The 27229-nt window shown below is 31.3% G+C and overlaps 1 protein-coding gene across 1 annotated transcript in view; it reads right to left on the minus strand.

Moving 5' to 3' along the window:
• The window catches only part of LOC136971803 (uncharacterized), a 63391-nt gene that overhangs the window by 4334 nt on the left and 31828 nt on the right, over positions 1-27229 (minus strand). Inside the window, exons 9-26 of the mRNA XM_067266303.1 lie at positions 26782-26970; positions 25514-25678; positions 25329-25411; positions 23231-23429; positions 22839-23037; positions 22601-22752; positions 22403-22519; positions 17777-17889; positions 15626-15832; positions 13862-14018; positions 13722-13784; positions 13469-13617; positions 13203-13382; positions 12932-13042; positions 12710-12764; positions 9976-10235; positions 7914-8215; positions 5878-6026 (exon numbers count right to left, since the gene is read on the minus strand). Of these exons, the coding sequence (XP_067122404.1) occupies positions 5878-6026; positions 7914-8215; positions 9976-10235; positions 12710-12764; positions 12932-13042; positions 13203-13382; positions 13469-13617; positions 13722-13784; positions 13862-14018; positions 15626-15832; positions 17777-17889; positions 22403-22519; positions 22601-22752; positions 22839-23037; positions 23231-23429; positions 25329-25411; positions 25514-25678; positions 26782-26970 (2850 nt within the window). The remainder of the gene's footprint in view (positions 1-5877; positions 6027-7913; positions 8216-9975; positions 10236-12709; positions 12765-12931; positions 13043-13202; positions 13383-13468; positions 13618-13721; positions 13785-13861; positions 14019-15625; positions 15833-17776; positions 17890-22402; positions 22520-22600; positions 22753-22838; positions 23038-23230; positions 23430-25328; positions 25412-25513; positions 25679-26781; positions 26971-27229) is intronic.

A 27229-nucleotide genomic window follows, 5' to 3' on the forward strand; every position in this document is an offset into this window, starting at 1 on the left:
AATCCTGTCGCGGACGCCAATGTAAAGTGTGAAGCGCGATAGGAATACACAGACACGTGGATTCAATTAAAACGAATTTAATTTCGCGATTAATAATATATACAAATAAGTTCTTTTTGGATTCCCTCAGTCCAATTTCTCTTATTGTCCGATTGTAACAATAACCCAAGTAGCTTACCTTCTTGGCAACTACTTGCCCGACAATACTAATAAAACCCGCGCGATTCTTAACTAACTTAAACCTAAAAGGATAGAAAAGTATAAAAGTAGGAAGTGAGAAGAATTGATAGGACAGTGGGGTACCCTTGTTCTCGCTGAACTCCGATGCCGGCTGGTGGTTTATTCTCCGTGTCTCTGGGTTCGTCAACGTTTCAAATATCTCTACTATAATTTCCTTTCGGGGTCTCTGATTCGAAAATCCAGATCCTCACCTCACGGCTCTCCATTCGGCCCTCGTAGAATTCCGTCTCACGAGCTCGCCGTTCTCGTCCGTGCTTCTTCTTGTCCGGCCGGGGAAAAAGTGACCCTTCGTGACCCAGATTTTACTCGTCCTCCACTCGAACTCTTTGTTCCACACGACCCCTTGGTGGGTGGGGAGTGGGAAGCCCGCGTTCCCAGAAGCCAGAACAATGGACAAAGGAAGTTAGAAAGAAGGGTTAAGAAGGAGAGAAAATTATTAAAACTAATTAAATGCGTACTGTATGACACAAGGTGCATGCTTTGAAAACTTGTAATGGGTAAATGTGAAACTTGGACAGTTGTCCAAAATTCCAGCTTTTAATTAAAATTCAAAATAAAATTTAGCATTTATAAACTGAGAATAAATGCAAAAGTCATTAATAATTATTAGATATATCTGATGCTTATTAATGAAAAGCTAGATCCATATTGAGTGTATCAACCAGATAATTATATCATAGAGGATGATTTTGAATAAATGGATGACAGGCTGGTTACTAAGTTTTCTAGATTTAAACCTAAATCAGAATGTCTAAAATACTCTAGTAAGCAAATATTCTGATATATACTTAAAGTAAATATAAATGTGAAAGAATTAAAATTAATTATTGAAAATATTAGGGGGGAAAAAATCAAATTTTACTGTATTACATGACCTTGCAAAATATCCAATATGCAAATTCATGTCAGATAGTGATTGTACAATCCAATAGCAGAGAAGAAACAGTTCTATTATTTTGAAACTGTTAGGAATAACGTTATTATACTATGAGGTAAATTTCTATTATTATTATAAAGAATAGAATAACATTTTTACTTTATTTATTAGTTTTATATTAAATTTTGACAAGTAATTATTTATTATATATTATCACTAACGCTATCTCAACCTGTTTAATCAGTCCTCTTCAGGTCTAACAAAATCGATAATGGAACAGAAACGTTCCATGTATAGAATATAAATATTTAAATCAAAATTTAGAACAAGAGTTTAAAAAATATACCATAGAAACGGAATAAAACATAAAATTAAAATATATAAGAGAATAAATAAAAATAAAGATAAACTAAAAAAATTATAACTAATAGTTTTCCAATAACTAATTCTAGCATGAGTTTTCAGTGAACTTTTTAATCATGTATTTCCATGCCGACGACAGGCTCTCAGCATCCCTCGCATTCAAACATCCTTCCCGTAGTCTACTCTTATATATTTCAATCTTCTCTGCTGTCATTGATAAAGTGGGGGAAGATACTGGTTTTATAATCGTTGCCTCGTCCCATTTTACTACCGAACCTTGGACTTGCGACATTTGTGATAAAACTGTGGTATTGGATCCTTTTTTTACGTTATACTGATGTTCCTTTAGCCTTACCCCTAAGCTCCTGTTGGTAACGCCGATGTAGTCTTTCTTAACATCCAGCTGGATGTTTTCATAAGGAACTTTATAGACACCTGGTTTTTCTTCTGTGTTTATTCTGTCTTTATCATTTTTCAATATCTTATATAAATTTGGGGCTCTTTTTAAAATCATTCTTGCTTGTTTCTTATTAGCCACTTCTTTCATAATACTATTCAAATTACTGTTATACGTAAACTTCAAGCGTCTATTGTGAGCTGTATTTAATCCTTGTTTCTCATTGTTCTTTTCATACTTTTTGAGTAATCCAACTATGGTGCTTTTCCTGTAGCCTAGGGCCTGAGCTATTTGCAATATCCTTTCAATTTCTTTATTTCTGTCACCAATTCTATCACAATACAAATAGGCTCTTCTTATCAACGCTTGAAATGCAGCCATTTTATATCGATATGGATCCATGGACTGTGCTGGTATATATAGCGGGGTGTGAGTAGGTTTAATATATACGCTGGTGGACAAATGATCCCCCATGAACTTGATATTAATGTCTAAGAAGTGCACACTCATGGAACTTTTTTGCTCTAACTTTAATCTAAGCCCATCCTTGTTATTATTGATTTTATCCAAAAAATCATGTATCTTGCTATTGTTTCTCCATAATATAAAAATGTCATCCACATATCTGATGAAATGTATGATATCTTCCTTAAAAGTTTGTAGAGCTTCCCTTTCCAATCTTCTAACTACCAATTCGCAAAGAATTCCAGAGAGGGGACTTCCCATCGGAACCCCTCTTTTTTGCCTGTATATTCGACCACAAAACGTAAAACAAGATTGATAACATACCAGGCTAGCGAGTTCTTCTAGGTCTTGGGTGTACCTACGCAACTGAGGGTTGCTGTTGCACAAGAAATCCAACAATGCCTCCACACATGACTCATGTTTAATGAACAAAGTCTATCCCATGTCGATCTATCGAATTAGCATCCCTACGGAATGCCGTTCGCTTATAGGTAACTTCCGTTTAGCATGCCTCAAAAAATCTATTAGAATAACAAAGAACAAGAAGTATGGGGTCTTAAATGATCTTGTTCGTTTAGAAGATACCGTGTACAAAGATAATCCGAATGAACTAACTCATATCAATAGTAGGGTCGTGGATTTGGCGGAAGCAGTCAGGAAGAATTCCACTAAACATTATGTGAAAAAATTGAAATGGATTATTGGTAAACAAGTGAAAAGATTAAATAAAGGGAACCCTAACACCTTCCAAGTATGGGACCAGATAGAAATACCAAAGAAAATCAAAGAGGTACTTGAAAAAGGCCCTAACTTTGTCCCAGATGTGGGGAATAGTTGGGAAACGTCCATACAGGAGATGGAGAGAGGGATTGTTGGCATGGATCCTTTAGATAAAGAATTCTTTAGATGGAAGACTGTCATAAGTAACCGCCTAAAGAAAAAAGCAACTAGCATTAGCAATAGAGACATATGGCTCACGAAGGAGTGGTTAAGAACGAATGATCTAGTTTTGACCAAAGCGGACAAAACTAAACATTTGGTTGTCATGAAGAGACACACATATGACAAGGAATTACATGCTTACATCAGGAAGACAGAATGTGAAATGGTTGACGACAAAATAATTGGATCTCTGGGCAGAAGGGTCAAGAAGTTAGAACGCTCAAGTCTCGCGGCCGTTTTGCCTTTTCTGAAGAACTGTCACAACCCAAATACAGGAGCTCCAAGATTGTTTGCGTTTGCTAAGACGCACAAGGCTGGAAATGAATTAAGACCAGTAGTAGAGAAATGTAGGGGGCCCACCTTTACCTTAGAAAAAAGGCTACATGAATACTTATCCACACAGATGGAAGAAGATAAACTGGTAGCAAAAGATCCTCTTGTCGTAGTAAAGGAAATACAAAATATTTCTTTAATGGAAGAAGAAGTGGCGACCATTTTAGATTATGAGAGTATGTATCCTTCAATAAGAATTGAGTCATGTGTGGAGGCATTGTTGGATTTCATGTGCAACAACAACCCTCAGTTGCGTAGTCACACCCAAGACCTAGAAGAACTAGCTAGCCTGGTATGTTATCAATCTTGTTTTACGTTTTGTGGTCGAATCTACAGACAAAAAAGAGGGGTTCCGATGGGAAGTCCCCTCTCTGGAATTCTTTGCGAATTGGTAGTTAGAAGATTGGAAAGGGAAGCTCTACAAACTTTTAAGGAAGATATCATACATTTCATCAGATATGTGGATGACATTTTTATATTATGGAGAAACAATAGCAAGATACATGATTTTTTGAATAAAATCAATAATAACAAGGATGGGCTTAGATTAAAGTTAGAGCAAAAAAGTTCCATGAGTGTGCACTTCTTAGACATTAATATCAAGTTCATGGGGGATCATTTGTCCACCAGCGTATATATTAAGCCTACTCACACCCCACTATATATACCAGCGCAGTCCATGGATCCATATCGATATAAAATGGCTGCATTTCAAGCGTTGATAAGAAGAGCCTATTTGTATTGTGATAGAATTGGTGACAGAAATAAAGAAATTGAAAGGATATTGCAAATAGCTCAGGCCCTAGGCTACAGGAAAAGCACCATAGTTGGATTACTCAAAAAGTATGAAAAGAAGAATGAGAAACAAGGATTAAATACAGCTCACAATAGACGCTTGAAGTTTACGTATAACAGTAATTTGAATAGTATTATGAAAGAAGTGGCTAGTAAGAAACAAGCAAGAATGATTTTAAAAAGGGCCCCAAGTTTATATAAGATATTGAGAAATGATAAAGATAGAATAAACGCAGAAGAAAAACCAGGTGTCTATAAAGTTCCTTATGAAAACATCCAGCTGGATGTTAAGAAAGACTACATCGGCGTCACCAACAGGAGCTTAGGGGTAAGGCTAAAGGAACATCGGTATAACGTAAAAAAAGGATCCAATACCACAGTTTTATCACAAATGTCGCAAGTCCAAGGTTCGGTAGTAAAATGGGACGAGGCAACGATTATAAAACCAGTATCTTCCCCCACTTTATCAATGACAGCAGAGAAGATTGAAATATATAAGAGTAGACTACGGGAAGGATGTTTGAATGCGAGGGATGCTGAGAGCCTGTCGTCGGCGTGGAAATACATGATTAAAAAGTTCACTGAAAACTCATGCTAGAATTAGTTATTGGAAAACTATTAGTTATAATTTTTTTAGTTTATCTTTATTTTTATTTATTCTCTTATATATTTTAATTTTATGTTTTATTCCGTTTCTATGGTATATTTTTTAAATTCTTGTTCTAAATTTTGATTTAAATATTTATATTCTATACATGGAACGTTTATGTTCCATTATCGTTTTGTAGACCTGAGGATGGCCTGTTAATCAGGTTGAAAACGTTTGTGATTAAAATATATATTTCTCAGCAAAATTAAGGTGTTCTATTATAGTTGTTTTCTTGCTGAGCACTTTTAATGATATAACATTTTTACTTTTTTTCATTTGTTTTATATTAAATTTTAACAAGTAATTATTTATTATGATATTATCCTAATGCTAGGCTGCAATTTTTAATCGTCCTCTAATTTAAAAAATCAAGTGACTTCCAGTCCGAACCTGAAGTTCATATAGAGTTAATCGGATCTCCAGCCCCTAAGCTTTCCATATCTGGTGTCAATTTTAGTAGTGTCTTGTCACTGTACATCATACTTCTCCTGGTAACTATAAGTCACACCAGCATCTATCTAACTCCATTCTGGAGAAAATTTTGAATTGAAATCACGTGACTCCCAGTCTGGACTGGAAGTTTGTATGTAGTTATAATCAGGGTCTCTGTCCCTAATCACTCCATATCTACTCTCAATTTTCATCTATTTATTTCATTCTCAAGATTAACAAAGGACAGGTAAACAGACAACAGTGGGAATGTATAGGTCTGCAATTTGAAAACTGCAACCAAATTATAATTAAATGTTACATAATTGAAAATCAAACACAATTAATATAATATAAATTTCATATTTGTATTAAGCAATATCTTACCATTGCCTGGTGTCAGAAGACTTACGTCGACTACAGGACTCAACTGTTTATCGTTTTGTAATGTATATGGATCTTTATCGGGATACAAGCTCATACTAATGACAGCACCATTGCATCGTGTTTCTTCACTGCAATCCCAATTAGTAAATCTACAAAATTAATATGTACTTTATTTTAGGACAAATTCTTTATATCAGTACACTAAATTTAATTTTTAAAATTTCAGTATATTATGTAACAGAAAAAAAACATTAAAAAATTGTATTTGTGATAATTTTTTAAAGATTTTAAAATACAGTCAAACCTGTTTTTATGCGGTGGATAGGGACCGCATTAAAAATCGCACGAAACTTTACGAATGGCTGTAAAAAATAGTTTTCGCAACACAATTAAAAAAATATTTTTTTATGCGGTCAACAGGGACCGCATAAAAAAGTCTCACATAGAAAATAACTCAAAACCGTACGAAATAGAATTTATTGACAACAGATGTCAGCACTTGACTGCATCGTCTGGTCTATCGTCTGTTTTACATATTTTTGTCCAGGTGGTGTTTTGTTGACTTAAAAAGTAAATTATTTCATTTTTCGCATATTCATGCAATAATATTACTATACGTGCATTTATGCTATAATAAGTTTATTTAGCTATAATAAGTCAACGTGAGACATGACGAATCGCACGAGACTAGTCGCCAACTATACCGCACAAATAAATAGTACTTTATTTTAGGACAAATTCTTTATATCAGTACACTAAATTTAATTTTTAAAATTTAAGTATATTATGTAACAGAAAAAAAACATTAAAAAATTGTATTTGTGATAATTTTTTTAAAGATTTTAAAATATTGTTATTATTTGTTGAATTACAATATAAATTTTCAAAAATTTTTTTCTAAATTTCTTCTTTTGTTCATTTTAATTATTTTATTCACAACTTCATTTATAAATGCTTCAGAATAAGTATTGGAATCAAAATTAAATACATTATTATTTAATTAATATTTGGCTGGTTGTAATATTATTTTCTTGAAATTTATTTAGTGTAATATTTAAATTTAAAGTTATTTTATTACTAGAATATTAATTCTTGGTGGATTTTCATAAAAGACTGTCCATAAATGACATCTACACCAGAAAAAAAAGGATTACAAGTCAGACAAACTGGGACAAGAGGGAGGAAAGGTGTTGAGCTTCAGTGGATGTCCATTTATTTTATTAAATTCTGTACAGTTTATGCATTTTATTATATTTTTTTCAAAATTTATTGTATGTTTCATTTCTACTTATGCTATCTATCATTCATAAAGTGATAAAGGTTTTAAGGGGATTGACTTTTGTTGGACATTGAAAGAGGAGGGGGTTTTGGAAACTTGGACAAACTAGGACAAGAGGAGGGAGGAATAGAAATTTCAAAAAAGAAAGCAAACATAATTTATGGACAGTTCCTAAGTTTAGCATAATACATTAGAACTACATCACTGAAACTATGAGATAAATACTTTAATGAAATATATATTCATAAATAAACAATAGCTTTGATAAACCCTATGTTTATATATACTACACTTTACTTTGTCTATGCCCAACATTATTTTTCACCATTTTGCTAACAAAATTGAAACTAAAGATCATATCACTATCATTTTGCTTTATTTGCCTGTTTATATGTAATATTAAATATATTCAATGTAATCTATAAAATGACTATAAACTGAGTGATAGCAAATTCAAAATTTTTAAATTTACATATTCTTTTCAAAGAGAATTGTATTGTAGTTTACTGATTAATACAATGTTCCTGCAAACATTTTTTTCCATTAAATAAAGCATTAAAATATACCTGTGAAAAGATAGAGCCTACTTATTTTTTCTAATGTTTTCAAATTAAAAAATTTATTATTAACTAGTTGCAAAATATAACTGTATTTGTTAATATTTAATTTAATTAGGAATATATTAAGAATTTCAATTAATCTATGATAAATTTTTCTAGTAAAACATATTCTATAATTATAATTTCTTTTTACTTACTTTTCTGTGACTTTCTTTCCAAAACTAACTGAAGATAAAAGACTTCCTGTATTGATATTTGTTCTAAGTTGTAAGGGATTTTGATCAATATATTTGTGATAAAGTACAGAAAATGGTTTGCCTTTTTTACCACTTCCAAATTGCATTTTACTTCCCAAAGGAAGAAAAGCAGCAGAATGTGCCAACAATGCTTCCTGAGCTTTTTTAGCTGCTTGAAGTAATTTCGTATTAGCTTCAGAGGAATTTAAAAAACTTGTTACCATATCATAGGATTGAGTAATAATTGATGTCTCCAAGTATGCCTAGTTAAAATATATAAAACTTAGATTTCTTTTCAAAGAAAAATATGTGAATATATAGCAAACATTACTTTCAATGACTCAAAACTGGATATAAGATAATAAACACTGCACATATAACCCATATCCAGCAAGAAGAAACTACAAGAAAGCAAACATTTTACATACACAAATTAAAAAGCAAACTCTGTTTAATGGGCATCATCAGGCTAACTGACTTTCACAGTTGTTAAAACAAACAGAGTTACTAGGAATAGGTGATTGTTTTCCGTGTGTTTAGAGAGAGGTGACATAAGAGGGAGGGGAGAAAGATTAAATTTCGTAGATTGATTTCCATGCAGGGAAGAAAGAGTCTACATATCTAAAGTTGATTGCTGAACTTTTTCGTATGGCTTTGTAAATTTCTAATTGTTCTAAATATCTAAGCTGTTCTTTGTGGGAGATGCTTTGTGTAGTGATTAATCACTATTGTAGTTGTATGCACACATATATATATATAGGAGTTCCGTTGTCCGTATTGGAAGTCAAGATGTCATCGCGCATGTTAATTGTTTTCGCGTTGTCATATCACCCTTTTGCCAGTGCCTGTAAGTGCAGTTAGGAGTAGTCGGCTCTTATCACGTGATGTAGCTGTAACCTGGATGGCGGGGAATATAAATGGAGACGCTCCATGCGTGAAGCCATTTTTTTTTTCACTGAACGGACTGCAGACGGGACAGAAGAATGGCTGGACTTCAAGGAATTCATCGAGGAGTGCTTATGACCTCGTGGTGTCCACAGATGAGTACTCTGTAATTTAGCATCGTCATACCTATTGTATATATATATATTTTTTTTTTTTCGCGTGGATCAATTTCGTCCGAACTTGTTGGGTATACACTTGTAATAAGACTTAATTCATCTAATTCATGTCGCAATTCGGGGCAATTGTAATCGTATAACTGTAGACTTGTATTTCAACGATCCTAAGTTCATAAAGAATATATAGATATCGTAATTTGTCGTGAGTTTAAGTTTGTAAGATCCTTAACACACTTGCCATTTTATACATCAGGGACATTTCGTTGATCCTCGATACTACACTTGTAAGAGGCATGATTAGTTGAAATGTACAGTAAATCTGTCAGGTAAAGGTTGCTAATGTAGTGTTGACCAGCTCCTTCCATGTTGGAAATCCAATGTTCTTTGAGGGAGATGTTATTCTTCAAGATATACAGTGTACTAATTTGTTGAGCCTTACCTTTTCATTTGACACTCAACACAGGAATAAGGAACTCCAAACTATCACACAGTATGCCAGACAACATGGCTACTCTCCAAACACAATCAAAGGTCTAATTTGTCGTTACTCCTCCACCACCTCCATCCTAATAATTTCTCCCACAATACTGTATAAAAAGCTAGAAGAATAGCTGCTCTATACAAGGAAATTGCCAGAAATAATAACTTTTGATTAGTTTTCAAAAGAAATCCCTCAGTCTTCATCCTCCTTTGTAATGCTAAAGCCCATCCAGATATATCCTGCCAACCTGGTATGGAAATCACCTATTCCTAGTAACTTTTCTATTTGTTTTAATGACTGCAAAGGTCAGTTAGCCTGACAGTGCCCTTTAAACATGGACAAAAATATTTTTCTTCTAGATTCTTCTTGTTGGATATTGGTTATATGTGCAGTGTTAAAACAAACATTTATTGAATTTACTGATATTTTTTTCTATTTAAAGAAAATTGTAAATAAATTTAAATAAATGATTGATATTTACTTTTAGAGAAGATGCTTTCTCTGTAGATTTTGCTATTGCATTCAGACATTTAGTTTTATAAGCAGTTTCCTTGTGATTACAAAGTGGCAAAACACATGAATGTAAGGCAGAAACTTGGCTAGAAACCTGAGTAACTGTAGGAAATTCTGCAACTGAATTAACTGTATACATCACAATATCACCCATTTGTTCTTTTGTAAACTGTGTGTTGTTGTTGAAAGAAAAACATGAAAACAAACATAAAGCTTTTAACGAATTTCCTGAAAAAAAAAAAACAGTTTTAATGATAATAAAAACTACAGTTACAAATAAAACTATTTGTTAAAACTATTAATATTCTTTCATAAAACTATCAAAAGTTCAACAGTAAAATATTCTTTATTAAAAATCAATTCATACTTTTAAAGCTTTTTAATTGTTATGAGTTTGTTTTTATGGGCAATTAGTATAGTTCTAATTATAGAACTACAGTACACTTTAATTCTTTTTACCTCTATGTCCTTATTCTTGTAAATTTCTGTGTATATCAGTGGCGTGCCGTCATTGGAAGCTATGGAAGCGCCGCTTCCACTTTCCAATGACCTTCCCTTGTATTTTATAAAATATAAATTTTCATATTTTAACGTACTTTGAATTAATTAAAATTAATATTTTATTATAACTGCATTATCTATCTTATTACAAATTTCTATACTACATGTGAAAAAAACGATAAAATTGCTATTGTATATTCGAATAATTCAGTGGCGGAAGGAATGTCGAAACCGGGTCAGTTTCTAATCAGCCAGATTATATAGGCATTAGCACATGCGGTTTACAGTGCACCAACCTCACCCGGTTTAGCTGGTAGAAGCAACACATGCGTAAAGAGTCCGACTTTATATCCCGGAGCGGTTGTGGGCTGTTAGCCGCCTGCTAGATATTCGGCCATCCTCACCCTGATTATGTGAATCATGAGCAGACTAGATCAACGGCGGGCAACCCCCGGCCCGCGGGCCAGCTATGGCTTGCAAAAAGTTTTTATCCAGCCCGCGAGATGTTTAATAGATTTAATTAGTTATTTTTCCAATTTAATATAGTTATTTTTCCAATTCTTTGTAATTTTCGAAAACAATAAGAGAAATAAATGTAGTAATTAACTTTTTATTTATTTATTTCATATTTGCAGACTAAAAAAATTACAAGTCACAAGAAGGCGTCGATTAACTACTACGGCCTGCGGAAAAAACGTAAAATTTATTCTGGCCCATGTTATAAAAAAGGTTGCCCACCCTAGACTAGATTTATAACAACCCAACCGATAGGAGTTTACTGGCATGTTTTTATGATAGTTCTATATAGTTGACAGGAGTTTAAAAAAAAACTCCATTAAAATATTTGATATATTTATTCTGCATTTATTCTGCTCTCCCATCTTATATTACTTACGGATTTCAATGTTAAACTGGTGATATTACAATTTAGTATGTCCCATCTGTAAGGGGATGCAGAAAAAACGTGTACAATTCTAGTACAGTGTTAAAAATTAAGAACCACTGCCCTAGACCATCACTGATGCGCAATTAACTGATTGCTCCTGGAAGTCAGCTTCTTACAGAAACACATCTTCCCTGTCATCAAATGTCACGGCACACCACTGGTGTATATCCTGTCTACTTGGACCTTGTTTATTAATTGAACTTATTATATTGGTGTAGTTTCCGATTAGCAAATAGATTAATTAGTCAAAAGTCAAAACAAAATATCTTTATTCTCACCTGGTAAAAATAAAGATATTTTCTTTTGACTTTTGACCAATTAATAAACAAGGTCTAAGTAGGCAAGATATACACAGAAATTTACAGTACACTTTACTTATTATAGCCAATGTTATCAGTTGATTTGTTAGTGTATGTTCCACAACATAAGTTAAAATACATTATAAAAACTTTGTAATCAGAATTTGGTTATTGTTATTATATTTGCATAAATAAGTCTTTTTAAGCTCTCTGTGCTATTAGCTTCAACATGTAGCTGATAACACATAATTGTTATAATTTATTGTCATCGTCTTAACTAGTGCTTTAAATATTAAATGTTACCAGTAATCATTATTTTCTGTCAATACAATAGTTTAACTTTATTTGCAAAAATACAGACATAATTTATGGAGGGCCCCAAATTCTAGCAGAAAATTTCTAGAATTTTATTTTGGTAAATACTCAGTGTCAATAATTAAATAATCAAAGTGAGCCACTGATTTTTACAGCAATAAAACTAGAAAACGTTTTACAATGTCATATATATTTATATTTTCATTGAACTTTAATTACAAGATAGTCAGTTATTAGAGAGGTTATGGCCGACGTGAAAACGTATACGTTGGACATTCAGCACTGCCTTCCTGTAAGTCTAGAAGTTTGACAATGGTGTTTGGAACATCAGTGGAATCATGGTTGACATTCCAAATACCATTGTCAAACTTCTAGGCTTACAGGAGGGCAGTGTTGAAGGTACGTCGTACACATTTTCGCGATGAAAACGTCGGCCGCAACCTCTCTATTATCTCATGATATCATTATCATGAGATGATAATTAATTATCATCTGAGAAATTAATTCTTTTGAGTTTGAAAATATATTATTGTTAAGTACAGTATTATTATTGTTCTATTATATTATAACATTCGATTTTACAAAAGTATAAAATTCTATTCTGAACAGGAAATTTTAAAAAATATATATTATGAACATACCTGCATCATTAACAAATTTTGCAGCTCGATTTCCATGACTCGCAACATTTTTTGTCTGTTTACATATGATTTATTAACTGAAAAAATTTTTTATTTTTAGTGTGTTAATATTATTATTGTTCTATTATATTATAACATTCGAATTTTACAAAAGTATAAAATTCTATTCTGAACAGGAAATTTTAAAAAATATATATTATGAACATACCTGCATCATCTAACAAATTTTGCAGATTTTACGATAGTTTTTAATGATTCTTCATGATTAGTTCCAGTTGTTACTTGCACAGGATCACCACTAAAATTTTTACACTTATTAAACCTGTCACAGACCTAAAATTATAATAAAAAATTGAATTTGCAAATTTAGATTACTTAATTAAAAATGGAGCAAAACTTTTGTGTACAAATTATACTAAATTAAATTTCAAAATATTTAATTTTATAATTTAACTATCAGTAATATTAATACAATATTAGATAACAAAAATACCAATAATCCTAATAAAACTTTATCTTCATTTGATGGTGAAGGAGGACCAATAAATTTTAAATCATCCGTAAATTCATGGGCAGTAACAGGTCTGTAATTACTTCCAGAATACATAATTACTTGATATGTTAATGGCAGACGATCTGGAGATATTACACAGCCACTAACTTTTGCTGTTGTCTATTTAAATAAACCAATATATTACTTTAAACAATTTGAAATAATATTAATGTTTAGCAATGATATGTATTACATATTTAACTTACCCATTTGCATGCTGTATACTGTTTAAAAGTAACTTTACATGAACTGACATGAGGTGTTGCATATAAAGAAATAGTCATATTACCACAAGATTTCATATTATCACATGCTTTTACTTCTATTCTATAAACTCCATGTTCTATTAAATATCCTATATAAAAGATATATAAATCATAAACAGTGCATAATTTCTAAAAATATTTTCAAAATTAAATACGGATAAGAGATGGGTGTATTTTAATTTAATTTATGTACCTTCACCTAACGTAAGACATGTCTTTCCTTCCAAAACACTGTATGTAAATGGTCGAGTTGAACCTCAATAATTTAAATAGTAATTAATTTTAATTTATAGTAAATTTAATACAAAAAAACATTCCAAACTTTTATATTACCTATTATGTCCCACGATACTGACTTCAGTTTATATTTACCAGGCTTTACATCAGCACAGACAATTACAGATGCACCTGCTGGCACAAAATATGCTTCAGCATCAGAATTTGGTTTTGGAATAACAACTCCAGCAGAAACTACAGATTTTAGTATTATCTAAAATTAAAAGATTTTATATAAAAGTTTCTGAATAAAAGTTAATATATTTAAAAAGTTCGTACATCTTTATTTTTTCATTTTTTATGGATTCATTCATAATATTTTGACAAATTCTCTAACATCCAGATATGAAAAACACTAATAATCACCATTTCGTAGGAATTTGTTATACAGTATCAATTTATTTGAAAAATTTGTAGTCAAAGTTTATTTATTAATTATAATTAGAGTTTCTCTAACAGGATCCCAGAATCCCGGCTGTTCTTTTAACCTGGGAAATATCCCCGGATATTCTTTTCATCCCGGAAAATCCCACAAATTTCTTAAAAGTTCACTTTTTTTCTTATTTTGTGTTAAGGTTGAGGAAATTTTGCAAACAGAAAGTGTAATTAACCCATAAACTGCATATTTATTCATTTTAAGCCTACTTATTGGTTTTTTAAATGTTTGCTTATTATGGCATGTGTGGTGTTACAACACCATTTTGATTATTAATATTTTTTTTTTTTGTTTGTAACGGTTTGGCTCTATGGTAGTGGGAATCACTGTGAATGGGTACTTAAGGTGTACTCCCTTAGTTCTTAGTACTTTTGTTGTGCGATTCGTCAGGAGAGAGAGAAGTGGACAAGCAAGTCAGAACTACGAAGGAGAAGTGTGTAGAACTTTTTTTTTTCATCTGTTTGCATCAGCATTTTGGAAACGACTCTTCCGTACGAACTACATCAGGACTTTTCTACTAGTCATTTTTAATATATATTTTATGCAGCATTATTAATATTATTATTTTGGATGTTGCAGAACATATTAAATTACTTAAAAAAATGAAAAATAATTATATCATTCAATTTCAAGATTTATTTTATATTTTAAAAATAATTAATTATATCACGGAAATGGTTCATTTTTCCCAAAATCCCAGGACAAGCAAAAAAACGGGAAATGAGAAACTCTAATTATAATAATAAATAAGTGTATTGCTCAATATTTTTTGGTGGTTTTAAGCCCTTTATCTCTCAGAGAGCACAAAAAGGCCAAAAGGCATATTGCTCAGTTTGTATATGTACTAGTTTTTTTTTTTACTGTTTTTGCAAAAATTGATATAAAAATTCAGAGCACAGCCATCAAATCAAACAGCAAACTATTTGAAAATATCTTGTATTAAACTTTCAAAATCAAAATCTAGCACTAAACTTTAAAATCAGTAATTTTTTTTTATATTGAATGTAGAATACAATAGACAGACAAAAACTAGAATATATACCATATATATAAAACTTTCTAAATAGCTTATAAACTTCCTAAAATTATAAAAGCCCAATAAGATTCTGGCTCAAAAGACTATTAGACAGTCTCTCAAAATATAAAGGACCTATATGAATAAATAAAAAACATAGCTCCATGAGGGTTCACCATGGCCAAATGAGACAGTTACAGGCCATGGAGAACACTTGTGTTTTCTTCAGATTTCACTGAACTTGCCTAAAGTTACAATCTGTTATGGATTCACAGCCACATTCATCCTTGGGCCGTTCATGGCCCAAAAACTTTTGAAATAATTAATAATTAAGAAATAAAATAATTAAATTAGAATTTCAAAATCTTACCACAGGAATACTTCCACTTATGACATCAATTATCACGTTAGCAGTTTCGCTGTTTTGATCATTACTGCGAACTTTTAATCCAAACGTTAACTTCTGTCCAACTTTCAAAGCATTAGAATGAAATTGTAATATAGGTTCTTTACGTTTCTTTTTGGTTATTAACAACATATCTTTTGGTTGTGAATAATCGTAACAAGGTTGTTGATTCTGAAAATGTTTATAATAGTAAAATAATAGTATATTTATTTATTCTATACATCAACTCAAGTTTAAAATTTATTCTATATAATACAAGTAGTTCACTAATCCAACAATCCTTAAAAACATAGAGAAAAAAATCAAACAATCTAAAATATTTATTTAACAAATTTTTTTGAGATAACTTATTATAATAATTAACACCTAAATGTTTGTTTTATGTAAACATTTCTTTATAATAATCATATTAAAATCCCACATTTTTAATGTCTTTTGATATTTTTTTATAGAAATATCAAAATAAAATTAAAAATTTGAGCTCGAGATCAGCTAAATAGGATGAATACTTATTTTTTATTGCATCACATACAAATAAGATTCAAATATAAATTACTTGAATTAAAAGAACAATTTAAAAGATTCCAAAATAACAAGAAAAAGATAACATAAATTACATCATGCAAAGTTTAATTTAGAAAATATGTAAATAACTTTTTAGTTTTTAATGTTTTTAAAGAAATTTTCTAAGTACAATATTACAGTCCAAATAAATTATTAATCAGCATCTTACAGTTTTTGCCCACCAGTGACCAAGTGGATAAAACCACTGAACACTGGTAGTTAGTTGTGAATTCACACTTGGCCAATGGGCAGACTATGAAAAGTTTTCTGAGTTTTTTTACCTAAGTAGCACCTAAATAGGGGTCAGTTTTCCATAAAAGTTCTCCCATGAGGCACTCCCCTCAGCAGATCGCCCAAGTATCGCATTGCCATTGTGGCCGTACGCCTTATTTTGTATATTGTAGTATATATTATTCTTAGTATTTATTCCATTTTCTTCCTCTTCGTTAGTTCTTTTGTCTATCTTTTCCTAGAAACTTCTTTCTTCCCTAACCCTTCCCTATTCAAATGGTAGTGACCTAATTAAAAGACAAAGAAAAGGTGGTAGCCTGAGGGCAAAGTGTAGGACAAGAGGTCACTTTTTGACTGGAACGTTGGAGAGATAGGACGTGTTGTGAAGGCCTCCAGGTCGTTCTGGCATCGACTGGAGAACAAAGAAGATGACAAGCCTAAGCTGGCTTTCAAGAAAAAATCCGAAATATATCCCGATATAGAAACCTCGAGAAGCTTATTGAGAGAATCAGATAGACGTCCTCAATCAACAACCCGAAAAGTTAATAATCTAGCAAGTGCCACCATCATTCCAAGATCATCGACACTTTGGGTACCCATTCTTTTCTATCATCATATATCCAACTATCCTATTGTCTATCTTTTCTTCTCTTTTTTCTTTATTTGTATAAGTAATTTTAAGTATTTAGTTGTAATTCCTTATTTTGTACCGCGGTGAATATTCTTTTGTCGCGAAGTTGCTTAACGATTCTACCCGAGTATCTGCCGGAATTATATGTAGAGAAGGTTAATAGAGAAAGAACAAGGAGTGTCAGAATAGTAAAAGAATCCTGTAAAGTAAATAAACACATATGTGTGTTATATTCTCTTGTTGAATCACTCACCACATGCATATCTTACACCATACACCAATAAAACAAACTTTTACAATTTAAGAATTAAGTAATATATAATTATGTCATTGTCTATCATACATCTTAATAATTAATGAATTTGAGTTGACTAATTTAATTTGAATATGATAATTAAATTAAATTTTGATACAATTCAAATTCATTTAAAGTTTCAAACAGATAATTACACAACTATCCGTATTTTAAATTTATAAATCATTTATTAATCTTTGCTATTTCATTTTACTCTTAAATTAACAAAAGATTTATTTTTTTATTTTTAATGATTTATGTATAAATGTATATTTTAATGTGTATAGTAACATTTGGTAACTAATAACACAGAAAAATAATTATTTTAAAGAATTCAGTTGTACGTTTATTCACAAAGTTTTCAGCATTTATAATATAATATAAATATATTTACTTCATCTTCACAACTCCAATAATAATCAGCAGGTACGCCTACGGGTGTTTCACTTTTAGAACCGTCTAGTTCAATTACTCCATTTTCTGTCCCAACAGTCAGCTTTGAATTGCCTAAACAAAAACAAGATCAATATTTTATTATATATAAAAAATACGAAATTTTTATCATAACTAAAGACAAAATTAAAAAAAAGCAACTCGGTTGTTAAATGAAGAGTGCCTGTACTCCTCATTTAACAACCATGTACCACTCTTATGACTTGATTGTTAAGTGAATTGGTTGATAAACAAGGACCTTAATTGTTTTATTTATTCTTGATAAAGAAATTATCTAAAGGAAACTCTAACTTGATAACTTTGCTTTCATTTGCATCTCTTATATATTATAAAACATAAAAACACAATCAGCAAAAATTATAAAAATACAGTAGAGCATCAATTATCCGACCCCCCCGATTAACCGACCGCATTCTAGTCGGCAAATTCAAATGTCCGCTAGTGATGTGGCCGCTACACATATTTGGTTATGTCTTGGCTACTTTATTATTATTTTTTGTTAAATTTTTGCATGTTTTAGCTGTGTTAGCCGAGTATATGGAATAACAAGACCCTGAGAGTCGCTCGGCTTTGATAAAATTAAAAAAAAGGTTTATTAATTCCAGTGAACACAAATAATTTACAAAGAAACGATTACACACACTTACTAACTACTAATACAAATACATTTGGGACTGCGCATAACAATGTCATCAATTTGTCCCCGCATGCCGACAAGACAAAGAACCTATTCTAACTTAAATCTAGCTTAACTAAGTACAGGGCCCTAGAGAAAGATAAGGTGGAAGAGAATTATACAGAAATTATAAGAATGAAAATTGGTTCGAAGGGGTGACTGGCGGTAATAAATAAAAAAAAAACCTCGGATCCGTTCCTTAATAATTTTCTTTGTTCCTGTTCGTCCCGCTTTTCTCTCTCTCCGAAAAATCTTCCTCCTTCTTGCTCCCGTCCTCCTATCTCCTCTGACGTAACCCCTCGACCCCTCGGTGTCACACCCTTTTTGTTTTTATTACCGTCCAAGCCACATGTGTCGACTAACTACCGCGTGGTTAAGTAAACAGAAAACAGAAGTAAAATTGTTACTACAGGAAGATAGTATAAGGAAAGTAAAGAAAAGAAAATAAATAAGGTTTAATAAAGCCACAGCTGGCAGCACTGGCTCGACTATGAAAGGGAGGCTAGTATTTAAACCAGGCCTAATACACTATACTAATAATGTATTTTTTCATACTTTTCGGTTATCTGACTTTTCAGTTATCCGACCAACCCCAGTCCTCAATTAAGTCGGATAATCGATGCTCTACTGTAATGTTTAAAAAAATTAAAGTTCATTCATAAAAAAGTAAGCATTTAAAAGCCTCCAACTGGACATTTTTTTTAGCTTCTTTGTGTGTGTAAGACCTTTCAGGCATTTTTTTTCCAAAACATACAGTTTTATCTACATTAAAGATTTGTTCCAAACAGTAACAGCCTTTCTCAATATTTTCATCAAACTGGTCAAGAAATTTCTCACTGCTTCTACATGCACATTCGATGCCTCACCACTGATACACCGATTATACAGGTTGAATCTTCAACAATACAAAACTGTTAAAACCATCCACAGTTTGCCCTAAATGTTTCCATCCATTCTTAACTTATGATTTCTAGAAAAACAGTACTTGGTATTGTTTAAAGATCTGATGTACTGAAATATGAACATGTAATAGCTAATGTTATAAGATTCAAGGGAATTCATAACACTATTCATTCTACTAAAGAAAAATAAGATTAATAATTTTAGAGAATGACTATTGAGTGAATAAGAGAAAATAAATTTCTTAGAATGCATGAAGATAATGATCAGTTACAGTGGACAAGCATTGATATTCATTAAGTACAGGAATAAGTAGAAAAAGTTAAGCAGAAGACTATCTACAAATGTGTTAAGTTTGAATAAAGTGATTACATGAAAACTGTGTAAAAAGAACTAATAATATAATCAATTATGAGTTGACGACGATGACAACGATGATGTTGATAATAATAATAATAAAGTGCAGAGACCAAATGGTTAGGAGTTGAAAGTTGAAATTTTGTACACTTGTGTGAGGTTGCAGACGAGGTCCATAAATCATGAAATTCTTGCATTTAAATCATAACAATAGATTATATAGAAAAGAGAGAGAGAGAAAAAGAAAAAAACTCTTGATCTAGACATCGCGACGCAAAATGTAAACAACGAGTGTCGGAACACGTGCCAAAACATGTGTTAAAAATGATCCGTCTATGTCAAACGGAAGGGTAGAATTATGACACAAAAGCTCATAAATAGATGAAATTCTGACTTGAGTGCTCATAAATAGTCGATCTAAGAAGACAACTTCGGAAGGGGGGACAGTTTTAATAGATAGAAAAACATCGCGCTTGAATCGTAAAAGTTCCTAGATGACAGAAATCGCAATTAATGGGCTAAATTATGAGTTTGAGTCTTGTAAATTTATCAACAATCTCCGAACACAATGGTCAAAAAGGCACTAGATGGACACCCCGAATTGGACCTTTCCCATGACCCGAGTCGTCCTATGTTTTGCCTAGAAACAAAGGAGAGACCAATCGGAAAACAGGAAAGGGGATGAGGGGCCAATCAGAAATTGGAATAGCAAGCGAAAAACTATAAAAATCGGAATCTCCAAGATCAGGGAGAGTCTCCTCCGCATCCTGCAAAGAGCCGTGATCTGTGTTGTGTTGTGTCACCGCCAACAACGTAGGACGCCTCAGCACCTCTGCCAGCAGCTGTCCAGCGATCTCATCTCGTCCGCCCCAGGCTTCGACGGAAGGGAAATCCTCGCCACTCCGAAGGACTGTAGAGAAGTGGACTGTCAATTGTGGATGTAAGCATATATGTTATCCAATAAACAGGTTTCCTTATGTAAAACACTTCTTGTCATCATTTGCCTCCTCCGCCACACCCGCATGCAAACGTCCCTTAGGTTCATCCTGACACGGGATTAACGGATCCACCGCCCCTGTCAGCGACCTTACACTTGTACCAAGAGAATGCACGTTAAGAAGGGATTTTTGGAAATTTCCCCGTGGGGGAGAGGGAGAAAATTAAGAATTACTTTAAAGAATTTCAACTTCTACTGTACTATTTTAGATGCAGTTTTTTGCGTTTTTGCGGAAAATCGAATATATTTTTAGACCCATCTAAAAATTCTCTAATTAGCCTCGGAAGAGAAGGGACCTAATTCTTGCACCCAGTGAACACAAGTAAGATCAGCTATATAACTATAAAGGTTATCTTACGTAAGGGTTTATCACACTGAATGATCAATCTAACACATTTTTAAAATGCTTTATTCCTTTACTGTACACAATCTAAAGAATTTTTAAAATGTGTTAGATTGGGCACTCGATGTGATAAACTCTTACGTAAGATATAGTGGCGTGCAGTGACATTTGATGATAGGGAAGCTGTGCAGCCCTGGATAGAATCATTGGAAGCATTATACGATATTTTGGTGTGTAGCATCCAGGAGCTAAACTGTGAGAGGTTGGTGCTCTGTAAAGTGCATGTGCAAATGCATATAATCTGGCTGCTTTACACCATTCAAATATTTTTGCCGTGGAAGCTATCCCACATTTGACAATATAGCGCTTCCATTGGGAATATATATATACAAATTTATATTTGAATATACTATAGCAATCTTATCATGTTTTTTCACATGTAGTATAGAAATTTGTAATAAGATATATAATCGAATACACCAACAACTGCCGTAAATAATCGGGCTAAATTTTGGATATATGTTTATAGATTAGAAATAAATTTGGCACTGTTTACGGCAGTTGTTGGTGTATTTGCTTATGCTATCAGGTTTCGCTTGATGTATATTTGTTTGTAAGATACATAATGCAATTATAATAAAATATTAATTTTAATTAATTCAAAGTACATTAAAATATGAAAATAATTGCACAATATCTAATTATTTTAGAAAATACACAAAAAGTGGCACTTCTACAGCTTCCATGGATGGCATGCCACTGGTAAGATAACCTTTGTAAATCAAATACTATAATATAATATAGTAGAAGATTAGAAGTACGAAATAATCTAATAATCTTAATCTTTGCTGTTGTTACTTTTTGCCCAAGCAACACTGGACTCAACCCCCAGACTCATTAATGAGCTTCATTCTTTATGTTTATATTACCAAAATTTTGTAATGCTGTTTGGAAATAAAGCATTAATTCTACTTATAATTAAAGATTAAAATGTAAATTAAATGTAGTAAAAACAAACTGAAACATTTGATACTGATAACTGAAAAATTTTCAAATATTAATTACATTATGCTAAATATTTCTTTCAAATTTTAACTTTATAATTAAGATTTAAACATATTTATATGAAATAATTTGAAAATCTGTTTTAAAAGAAAATTAACATAAAGTTTTTCATATATTACAAAATTTTTTGAAATAAAATAATTATATTATATAAATGTAATTTTCTTATTATCTCTTACAATAATTGTAAATATTAATATCACATTTTGAAGAATAAAAATTTTCTGACCTTCTATATTAGCTTTTAATTGAGCTGGTGCAATTCTAAAGGTAACACTAGATTCTGAACTTTCATTTATTGCTGAACCCAAGAATGCTTTAACTGTAAATGTGACTGTTGTATCTCCTATTTAAAAAAAAAGAAGACAAATACTACTTTATTAGATTTATTTCTTAAAAAGAAATTTTAAATTTAAAATAAAACTACCTGGCAAAGTATTTGGCTTTATCCTGTATATAGGAGAAGCGATAGAACCAAAATCAAATTTAATTTTTGGGTTGTCAATAGACCATAACATATATATCTGACCTAATTTAGTTACACACTCTGGAAGAGTAACCATTGCATTTAGCAGAATCCTAACAGAATATGAATTAAAATACGTTATATAAAAATTTTAATTGTAAATATAAATAGTGTTAAATTTGTAAAAAATTTCACTTACATTTGATCAGACCGAACTGGTAAAGTCGGCACTGGATTTGAGATAACTGTCACAATTGGGCTGTCGTAATTTTTTTTTCTAAGTGTGTGGGTCTTACTTGCCGATATTTGACTTTCAGTTGATACAGAAAGTTCAAACGTATAGTCTACATCAAACTCAAGTCCTTCTACATTTAAAGTTAACGTTGCAGTTTGGGTATCTGAAATCATAAAACAATAACTTAATTTCAAATACTAAACGAACAGCCAGAACGTACTTCGCACTTGAAATATATAACTTAATAAATGAAAGTAATTAATTTGGATCCATATGTTTAAATATAAAAAAATAAATTATAAAAATTAGTATTTTGAGATTATATATATAATCTCAAAATATAAATATTTTCTTACTTGATACTATTTCTGATATTTTAGAATTTACATAGTTTCTATCAGAACGCCACACTCTCCATCTGTAAAAACATTGCTCTCCAGAATTTGAGAAATGGCCAATAAGAGAAAATGTACCACATTTTGGAATTCTTTGTGGACCGGAAATAATAAGTGCTGGCGTCATTTGACTTTGTGGCTTAACATCAACATCTACACTCTGTAAAAAATTTAAAAGTTATTACAATTAATATCATGTAAAAGACTACTTAATGCATTTGACTTGCAAGGTAGAACTAAATATTAATGTTTCTAAATCATGTAATAATACATTCATAATTTAAGGACTTATCATACAGAAATGTATGATAATTCCTTAAATTATCAACGTACTATATGATTTAGAAACACTTGCATATTCTGGCCTAGGGTCACCTATTTCTAAACGTGCCACTGTTGTCAAGTTTCCATTTTGAACAGATTTTAATCCTTTTTTTTCCTTTTTTATTTCACTAGATAAATCAGGTTTGTTCATTTTATTTAGCAAAATCACTTTAATACATTAAAAAAAATCTTAATTAATAGGCTTAATCCAAATTAATCCATAATTATTGTAATTAAAGATGAGAGTATTTGAATGAAAACATTGAGAACTATTCAATTACAAAAAGTTTCATGTTGTTTCTATGACTTGACAGAGAGCAACACTTTTCTGGACAATACTGTAACAGTCAGTGAAACATGGATTCAGTTCATGAGCATGGAGACAAAGGAATAATCAAAGAAATGAATGCACATGACCTTGCTGAATAAACCAATAAATTCAAGCAATCATTATCTAGCAAAAAGACAATGGCTGCAGTTTTTTCTGAGTCTTACGGGAGTGTTGCTGACAGCATTTATGGAGCCTGGGACCAGTGGTGCCCCCAGGGGCACCACTGGTCAAGGGGCATGTCACCCCCAAAGTAAAACAAAAAGAAACACTAGTAAATTTTCCAAAAATGTTTTCCTAATTAAAACTTATTTTTTTATTTATATTGTGTCATGTGTTCTATTTCTATATTACTTATAAATTAGTATTCACATAAGGTGGAAATTTTATTGAATTTGCATTAAAAAATTTTTTCGTTTAACTTGGCTCTCCAAGATTAAATCTTGAGTGTGCAACTGCCTGGGATTAATGTTACTTTACAGGTATAAGAATAATGATTCAGAACAGGAGGCAAGACATTTTGTCTTTATGCATGGTTCTTGTCCAAGACAATGTATACCCACATACAGCCACACACATATAGGCATTGCTCCAACAGTTTCAATGAGAGTTATTTCATCACCCTGCCTAGAGCCCCAATTTACACCAAATGACTTTCATTTGTTCCCAAAAAGAAAGTATGGTTGGAGATGCGACGATTTGAATCCAGTGAGGAACTGATGCATGGCATTTGAGAATGGTTGAACTCTCAGGTGGCAAACTTCTTTGGTGAAGGAATGCAGAAAATGATGTCACATTACATCAAATATCTGATTTCCAGTAGAACTTATGTTGAGAAGTAGCTGAGACATATACATATCTTTTGTATAAAAAACAGTTTGTCTTTATTCTTATGTTTTTCATTGTCTACCAGAGGTTAATTTCCAAATAGTCCTCATACACTGAACTATAAATTTAAAGTCGTTAGTATGGAAATACTTAAAATAATAGGTTTAACAATGACAATAAGTCATACATATCTGATGTAGTAGATCAAAACAAAGCTAATGAATGTTGTGTATTAGGAGTATGCATGTTCTCTCAAAAAAAATGCTGAAAAGTTGTGATTTCTCATATTTATACTATATTATTTTGTACCTTCATATTAATTAATATTTTACCCTCAGATAATGCAACTGCTTCTATTTCCTTTAGATTCTCTGAATTAATAAGTCTCAATCTGTCGTAGGTAGTTACAAATAACTTGGATTATATAATGTTCTCATATAGAACAGAAGTTTGTTTCATTTGAAACATAGATATGCATAAAACAGTTCTTAAACCGTTAAATCTAACCTTAGAACAGTGTAATAGAATAATGTAGCATTTAACAATTATTAAGCATTAGATTAAAAAGAATCTAATTACCAAGTCATTTGTTTTGTACTCTGCAACTTTTTGTTTATCTTCTCTAAGCACATCTGGTTTGAAAGAAACTCTGAACCTGTTATCTTGGAAAAAATATTAATTATTTTTATTGAACATTTCAATTCAATATACACAAATATCGTACAGAAAAATTTAATAAAGTATACAAAAAGTTTAAAAATTACATTGGATGGGAGTTGACATTTTGATAACAAGTTGTTGTTTAGTTGGCCAGTCACATTTAATATTTTTCTCTAAACTTTTCAATGTTTCTTCAGTTAGTACATCTGAGCAAGTTTTAAGTTCGCATACATCAACTGGTCGATCAAAAGTGATTATTATTGCCGTTTCTAAAAAATTAGATTAAACTTATATATAGAAAACACATCAGATATTTTTTGTTTTGTATTTTTAATAAATTAAGTTATACAAAATCTGAAAAATTTTTATTTATTTTTTCTAATGAAACTGAATGAAAACAAATCCAGAATAATTTATTTTAAACCAACTCAAAGTTCTTTAAAAAATAAATAAATAAAAACAAACTTTTTACCGGAGTTCATCTTTATTTAAAAGTTACTCTCTAGCACTTTCAGACAAAATTTAAGTACAGAATACTCTAAATTTTCAAAGAACAGTTTATTGAAATTTAAAAATAAAAATATTAGAAAATACGGTTAATGTTACCTATGGTTCCAAAATGGCGGCTCATCTCTGATTCCAGCAAATAGAAGAGAAACAGTGGAGACGCACGTTCTAACCTATTCTAATAATTTCATTACAGTAGAGCGTCGATAACTGGAACCAATTGGGGACTGGGGTCGTTCCAAGTAGTGATTTTTTCCAATTTTCGATTATGTACGAAAAAATATATTAACCTGTCCGATGTTCAAATTTTTCTTTGTTGCGTATCGCTTCCTGTTGAATTTTTCTCCATTGCGTGTCGCTTCGTGTTGAATTTTAGTCGATTTTAAGCCTAACGAAAATTTTTATAATAATAATCGAGGCTATCGTATCGTTAAAAATTATTTCTTTATTTTGTACAAACAAAATAAATATATTGAAGAATATAAAAAACATGAAAATTATACTTTAGAAGTAAATTTAGTATGAAAAACGTTTGATTCAGCACGACACAGTCCGACTGAAAATCGTTCTAGTTTCCGGCCATTTCAATTACCGACGTTCCAATTTTCGACGCTCTACTGTACTAATAATTATGGTAATTTATTAGAATAGGTTAGGTTAGGTTAGAACGTGCGTCCCCACTGTTTCCTTGCCGGAATCAGAGACGAGCCGCCATCTTGTCACCTATGGTAACATTAACCGAAAATACTACTGATGTATAATTTTAAACTATATTTGTACAGTAACAATTTATTGGATAACCTTTTCAAGTTTCTGTTAATATTTGGATTAAAATAAATAATAATAAAATATAAATAAATCTTACTATCTTCGGACATTGAAGTTCCTTGTGCAAATTGAAGCTGTGGTGAAACAAAACTAAAGGGAAATTGTTCATTTAATTCGTGAATTCCATTAAATGATGGAACAATAGTCACATTCTGAGATGTTTTAGGTAAAGGTATTTCACACCAATATTTTCCACCGGTTATTTTTTTCAATGATTTTGGCCAATCTAAAATAAAAATTATAAAAATTAAATATATTTTCTTATTGTTTTGTGATAGTTAATAAAAATCTATTTAATTATCACTTTTAATATACAGGTAATTGCAAATTAATGTAACACTTGATAATTCTAAAATAAAATAAAAAATAAAATTACAGCAAATTTTACTTTAATTTTATTTTGTAATTTAATATTGCTGAATACTTTATTTTTCGATTGTTATTTTTATTAACAAGAAATTTATTGTCTGCTAATTTGTGGAGTG

This window comes from Centruroides vittatus, unplaced genomic scaffold, assembly GCF_030686945.1.
Source record: "Centruroides vittatus isolate TY-2023 unplaced genomic scaffold, ASM3068694v2 contig_272, whole genome shotgun sequence".
Lineage (NCBI taxonomy): Eukaryota > Metazoa > Arthropoda > Arachnida > Scorpiones > Buthidae > Centruroides > Centruroides vittatus.